This window comes from Epinephelus lanceolatus, chromosome 6 (assembly GCF_041903045.1).
Source record: "Epinephelus lanceolatus isolate andai-2023 chromosome 6, ASM4190304v1, whole genome shotgun sequence".
Taxonomy (NCBI): domain Eukaryota; kingdom Metazoa; phylum Chordata; class Actinopteri; order Perciformes; family Serranidae; genus Epinephelus; species Epinephelus lanceolatus.
In genome coordinates, this window is record NC_135739.1 from 26573478 (window position 1) to 26580842 (window position 7365).

Genomic DNA, 7365 nt, shown 5'->3' on the forward strand with positions numbered 1-7365 from the left:
AACTCCTACCTGGCATCAAGAAACCAAAGCACCATGTTTCTGTTTAAACTGGTTAATCTCAGCTTAAAACATCACTGTTGTTGGGATGTGAAAGAATAACGTGGAGGCAAATGTCTTCACCAGGAGTATAAGTTCAATTAATTAACATTTGTGGTCGAGCATCTTAAAGCCAGGTTTAAAAAGCCATGTTAATTATAAACTTAAGGTATATTCATGTTGTTCTTGGTAACCAGACTGCTTCTTTGTTTGTATTTAGAGCCCCCTGGTGGCCAAAAATCATTTCACGCAGCATCAATTTCAGCTTCCTTTGACAGTGTGGCTTTTTCGAGGGTCATAAAAGATTTCATACATATTTGTTTATGTTTGTTTTACACATAATCCTGAGGAAATCATGTATCACCTTAATACTCTAGTCTTTTATAAACAAGCTGTCGGTGCTTTGCATCAGACTTGAACAGACATTTTTCATGGCAGACATGTCATAGAAGAGAAGCACAGGTGTATTTAATAACATTAATGATGGTTGCATTCCACTCAGGGGAGCCCTTATATTGTGCATGCTGGCTCACTGGAATAGCCCACTGGGACACTTAATGGAACCGAGCCACTGTTAATGTCAGTTTCACCTGTGTTTTCCCTACTATGACAAGTCAAAATGTCTGCTGTGATAAAGCTCCACTGTTCAGGGTAATAAAGTAATCTGCAGAAGGTCCTGGGAGGACATCCTGGAAAGAACGTCCTCCAGATGGAGCTCAGTCGCCTCCTCTCCACTGCTCATGATGCCTGCATGTCTCCTCCCTGCATGGCTGAAACTCTGAACCGGACTCTTCCCTGTTTATAATGTGAACAGGTAAGTTCAGAAGCGATATGGATCAAGTCTAATGATTGGACACTTAATGAGAGTGTGTGACTGACTGCTTACACGCTGCTTTTTTTATGTTCGTCAACAGAAACAGACCTGAACAACTAAATGTTGCTGACTCCATGTGCTCCAGGGAAAAGGTTCAGAGATTAATCTTTTCACACCCTGGATCTTAAACGTGAAATACATCTCTAAAGCCGTGACTGGGGTCAAAGTCAACATTTCACCAACTGAGACGCCAGCAGTATTCAAGTTTTACTCAAGACTTAAAGAGCCAAACAGAAAAGACAAAGGACACCAAGACTCAAACTAGGATCTTTAATACAAACATGAATCAGTAGTCAGTGCTTCATTGAGCTCATATCAGTGTTTTAAATGTCTCTCCTGATGCAAACTTCTGAGAGGTTTCCCATGGGCATGGCTGTAACAGAGGGAGGATGGGGGGCCTGAAACCCACCAGTATACACCATGAAAAAAACATCTCAGACAAATAGTTGTGATGCGTCCTCACCCAGCGACTCTTCTGATGTTCAGGCACTTTTATTTCTGTTAAAGGAAATAATTACTTGTGACCCTGGATCTTCCAAGATGAAATGAGCTATCTGAAGGAGCTGTGTACTATTGCTGTAGCTTAATTCACATGAACTGACTGAATGACTGACTGGTGGAGGGAGGAGCTGCGGGTGACGTGATGTGAGAAAGGAGAGGATGAGGAACTTTATATGGGCGTGATGGTAAAGAAGCAGCCAGATTGGGAGACAGTGAAAGACACAAAATAAAGGCTCTGCCGTCTCTTATTGTTGCATTTCGGCAACAACACCCAAGTTCTTTTTTCTCATCTGTCCTGTGTCTCTGCCGGAGACTCCTACATACTAGATGCAGAGCAGCCGTCCACTTTTATTTAATAAATAATCCTGCAGGAGCTCAGAGGGTCCTCCTGTGATTGTCCAGCTGTGGGCCCACACACTCGTCACAGTCCTGCCAACAACAGCTCTGAGACAACCTCCCTTCATTGAGCTGCTTGGTGCTTCAGAGAGCAGCAAACATTCATAGACACCAAACTCGTCTTCAGTCTGTTTTAAGTCTGGCGGACACTCTCTGTGTCATACGCAGTAAATTTGATGGTGGCAGGCAGTTGAGTCATGATGTTTGTGTTGCACATGAGCTGGGTGAGCACGTGATTGTCCCTCATGAGTTCAGGATAAAACAGATTCATTTGTGGTGTAGGAGGTGAACTACTGTTACTGCGAGTGCTGCCGCCTCGCCTGGATAAACTCAGTAACCGCCGAAACAGAGACCTCCTGAGGAGGATGTAGATCCAGGGGTCGAGGATGGGGTTGACAGATGCTATCCGGATAGCAGCCAGGTCAGCTTTGCGGTCATTATTCAGCATGAACCTGTTTGCAAACACACGGACCTTAAAGAGAAAAATAAGACATGGCTCAGATCTTCATACTGTAAATAAGAGTTAATAGTGTCTGCAGATATATACCGGAACATGTTTCATTATTTTCTCCAGTTTCCCAACTCAAATTAAGAATATCATTCCTTAATTCATATGAAAAGTGAACAAGAACTTTATTAACACGGACAGAATGTAGTCCACATCACTGGTTCCCAACCTATTTGGCTAACGTGCCCTTTAAGTTTCTATAGGAGATCCCTTGTTGGAGGTTTAAAGGGGGAACTACGGCAATTTCAAAATTCATACATGTTATTCTTGTGGTGTAATATGGTCCAAAAATACTGGTAAACATAAATGTCCCAAATCCAAAAAACTAGAGTGCTAAAACTCAAATTTGTGATGTCTTAGTATAAAGTCTGAAGCTGCTCCACTGACAATGAATTTGGAAAGATGTTAGAGAGAGCAACCCAGGAAATGTTCTGGGTATATGGGTACACTTTTTGTTTCAAAACTGAAAACACAATGAAAATGAAGGTGGTGCTCCCCTTTAATATGTCTATGAATTGTGTGCAGTTGAAAGATTTACATTCTTTCTTCTTTTTTGATGTCTGAAAGGACAAAACTATCAAATATTACTGTGAAAAAATAAGTTATTGGAGAAAAAAATAAAATAAAAAAGTGTTTTGTGGGGGAAAATATGTTTTAATTATCTACCATCCAGTTAATCATTTTGTAACCAACAGACTACATAAATGTCTTAGCAAATGCCTTTATCATAACAGCAGTGAGATCATATTAGATGAGTGAGTGGATACACATTTACTTACTGTAGGCTTGTCACAATTTTGAGTTACTTCTACTGCACTTGAGTTTTTCCATTTAATGCCAGTTCATACTACTGTTCCACCTCATTTATCTGACAGATGCTGTTATTAGTTATGCTGCAGATTATGATTTTGCTTGCAAAACATTTAATCATTATACATAATATGATGCACCCTGGATACAAAAATGAAATTAGTTCCATCTTGACCAGCAACAACATTAAAATGCCGCTTAATGCATCAGTAATAATAATCCTACAGTCATACTTTTATATTTTAAAGTACATTTTGCTGTTCTTCCACGTGTTTGAATGCATGAGCTTTACTTGTATTTGATTTGTATTTTTTGAGTTTTTGTACAGGGAGGTGCTGCTACTTTTACTGATAAAATGATCTGAATACTTCCTCCATCACTAAATAATTTATCATGATGTTAAGAAACCTCAGAATATAACATAATCTACATGTTGTTTAATTTCTTGAAGGAAAAACTAAAGCTTCTCTTCAGGTTTTGCTGCTCCATATGCAAAGAAGACTGTGTGCAACATCAATCACCAATCCCTGCTTAATTACAATCCCACACTGACTCACCACCAGCGGGGCTGAACAAGCCAGAACCACCGCGGAGGTCATCACCAGCACCGCGATCATCTGCGTCTCTGCAGCCGAGGACAGAGCCCTCCACCTCTCCCGGACGCTGGCTCTGGTGACGGGCCGCTGCACGGTCCTCTGCCGCATCAGCAGCAGCGCGCCGCACACCGCCAGATTCAGCATGATGGTGCCCAGGATGAGCAGCAGGCTGATGGTGCCGTACAGGACGGAGTACGCGTTGGCCACGGGCTCGTGTGTCCTCCAGTCGATGAAGCACCAGGTGCCGGACGACTGCAGCTCGCTCCTGGCCATGCCCATCATCGGGAGGCAGCAGAAGAGGATGTGACTGATGTAAATGAAGAGAAGGAACTTCTGCGCAAAGCGTCGGTCCACCCCCCAGCGCTGGTAGGTGTACGGGCAGCATATAGCCAGGTACCGCTCCGCTGCCATTGCGCATATGATGCTCAGTCCTGTTAACCCGAAAAACAGCAACAAAAAGGCGTGAAACTCGCACACGTGATGGTCCTTCAGCACATTCTGGTCCAGGTAGTTGGCTATGGTGAGCGGACTAGCCAGGCAGGTGCCCAGCAGGTCCGTCACCGCCAGACCGCACACCAGCGTGTAGAAGGCTGAAGATTTCCTCTCCTGTCTCGATACTGAGAGGACGATTATTGCAATTAAATTCCCAATGGCGCCTCCAGCAAACATAAATATCGGTAAAGCCATCGCTGTCTCGACCCTGGGTACTTTCGACTGCTGAACCAGCGTCTCGTTTATGGAAGCAGCGTGCGTAAAGTTTGGGCTCTCCATCGCCAAATACACCCACAGGCTGCTGTTTGTTATTGATATTTCCTTTGGTCTGTTGGGGATTTGGGATAACGTGTCCCTTTTAACCCCCTGCAGCAGAAAATGAGGAGTCAGCAGGGGTATTTTCTCTGGTAGTACCATCCCATCTGCTTTCCAGTAATCAGTAATCCAGATGCGGTCGACCAAATGATGCGCACAACTGTGAAGTGAGAGGCGGGCTGTCTCTAAAACAGTAGAACACCCAGCAGCCTGACAGGATGGATGGATGGGCTCATGCCCTGAGAGATGAAGACCCATGTTTTTTTTTTCTTTCTCCACTCCATGTCTCATTTGCTGATGTTTGCGTCATCACAACCCTTCGTAATGGCTGTGGCAGCCCGTCAGGAGGGCAACTTGACTGACCTGTGAGTAAAGAGAGAGCGATGATGTATAGAGCCAGAAGATTTTTCTCAGCCAGTATAGACATGAGTCATATTTGGATGCAGAAACTGTTCAACAGTCTGAACTTGAAGCTTTGGCGGTGACTCTTGAAATGATGGGAAACAATCAAATCACAAATAATAAAGTGAAATAGACACAAAATTATGCTTATGATAAAACGTTTGGCGTTTTTAACTATTTTTTCTACTGTTATGTCAGTAACAGCTCATTCTCCAGTTCACCAAAATTAAAAATGGAGAAATAAAAACATTTATAATTCTAGCCACAAAGTTTTATTTGCTCGGGTATCATCTCAAAGTGCTGTAAGTGGTGCTGAATGATGCAAGTTGCATTACAGCTTTGAAAAATTACTTTCAAAACAACCTCCCTCCAGAAAGTTTCCCCCTTACTTTGGATCCACAAAAGTTGCTTTGAGCGGTTGTCATCAAAACAAATTTATACCTATGAAATGATACTGGTTACAGTGGGTTCTGTGCATTATTCAGAGTGAGGAGATGCTTTATTCACAGACGCTTTTCGTTTAATGATTTGTTTTCAATGCTGAAAATAAGCTGAGCAGAGAAACAAAGTTACATGGTTAAATACCAGTGAAAGAAAATATATTTTTGGGAACTCAGCCTTTAATCGACTTCTTCCAGCATGCTGTTAAGATGTTGCTGGTCTTGTTTTTCTGTCTTCTGTGTATCTCAAACAGGAAATTATAATCTGATTTGTATTCACTCATTTCTGTATTGTATTCATTCATTTCTGTTTGTAAAATAAACAAACTTATGTGCCACACTGGACAAGATATTGCTTTCTAGATCAGCTTAAGTTCTACGTTTTTTGTTAACCACCATTTATTTGCGTAAACATGTTACCAATTTATCCATGTACTGTTTAAACACATGGTAGACTTTGTGTTTGAAATGTTGCATTACATTGTCAATCAGCAGTGACATGCTGTTGGTTATCACTGAAACTGGTTTTGCAAATGGTCTACAAATGTGCAATATTTTCCTTTGAAATGTGAGTGAATAAAATGTTGAATAAAACATTTACATAAAATCAGTAAATAGGCTTCAGATCCAGTCCAGATTTTAAACCAAACCCACGTTTTTAAAGTCATGATTACAAATGCATTAGAATTTTTCTGTGTGTTTTTTCATCACATTTTTAAATTTTGAACACAGGGTGGAGTGAGTTCTTGTTTTTTGCCCAAACACACTTCAGTGTTGTGAATTGCTGCTTTCAAAGGCCTTAAAGTAGTCATGTACTCACAATATATTTACTAATCTTTACCTCCTTCTGTGTCGTTTGTGTTGTTGTTAGTCAAATTTTATTTACTGAAGATCATTTTGGGGCAATTTTTGACTTTATTACCAGGACAGCTAAGATAGACAGGAGAGCAGGGGTCCGCAGGTCAGTATCAAATCAGGACACAGCTTATATGGGGTGCACAATCTACCAGGGGAGCTAGAGGGCGCTCCATCTGTTAGTCACAAAGTTTGTGACCTATTAGTATTAGCAGTGATACACAAAACCCAATAATGCTGCAAACTTTCCAATAAATCACTGATTAGTTTCAAGCTCTTGACTGTATCCAAACAAAATCACAGACCTAACAAGGCTGTCAAAAGTAGACCTGAGACAAGCTAACTGCCCACTGTAACAAACACATCCATCAAACTGAGCTATGTGCTTATGAACTGACGAAGTAAATCAAATCAAGAACTGAAGTCTTGAACTCTCTGGAGGGTTTCCTTTTCTTGTGCTGCTTTTTCTGTCTCTGTTTGAAACCTCTGCCCTTGATTGTGGAGAACACGTCATCTGAGGCAGAGCAATTTACCAGAAAATTCAGTGGCAGATTTCCTATGTAGCATTTCCTAATTAATTCTGTGTGTGAGATGTGGGGAATAGGGAATGTGGCAACAATGTGGGCACTCCCACCCCTCATGCTGTAATGAATAGACATCAACACATGCAAATCTAAAACATATGAGCTATAGTCATATCTGCATCACTCCTCATAATGTTGGTCTCTTTCTAGGAACTTTTTTGTGCATTTTTTACCGATGACATTTGAGTTTCCGGATGTTGGTTTTTGGTCATGTCTTTAACAGTGGGAGCTAGAAACTATCTGACAAACAATATTTAGCTACAACAACTGGGAAATCTTTTTTTAGCCAACCAAAGGTTTGGTGTCAGTGGAAATGATCCAGAATATTTAATTAAGCACATAAATATATGGTTGGAAAAAAGTGTTCCAGCTTTGTCCCAAACAGAGATGACTGTAAATGGTTGTGAGGAACAACAGAGGGCTGATGGACATTGAGAACACACACGGGACGTCAGTGCACTTAGCCTGCTCCGACTCTCCAGCCGTCGCACATTCATTACAGCGTGACTTATGTTTACAGTGAGGAGCAGCAGCGAGGGTCTCTGTCTGCAGCCGA

At 41.6% G+C, this 7365-nt stretch overlaps 1 protein-coding gene across 1 annotated transcript; it reads right to left on the bottom strand.

Annotated features, from left to right (window-relative positions):
- Positions 1 to 1165: 1165 nt before the first annotated feature.
- On the bottom strand, positions 1166 to 4799 carry LOC117254227 (prostaglandin E2 receptor EP4 subtype-like). The gene is made up of 2 exons (XM_033622348.2): positions 3683 to 4799; positions 1166 to 2279 (listed from the first exon to the last, which is right to left on the bottom strand). The coding sequence occupies exons 1-2, from the start codon at positions 4784 to 4786 to the stop codon at positions 1941 to 1943; spliced, it is 1443 nt and encodes a 480-aa protein (XP_033478239.2). The 5' UTR covers positions 4787 to 4799; the 3' UTR covers positions 1166 to 1940.
- Positions 4800 to 7365: the final 2566 nt, after the last annotated feature.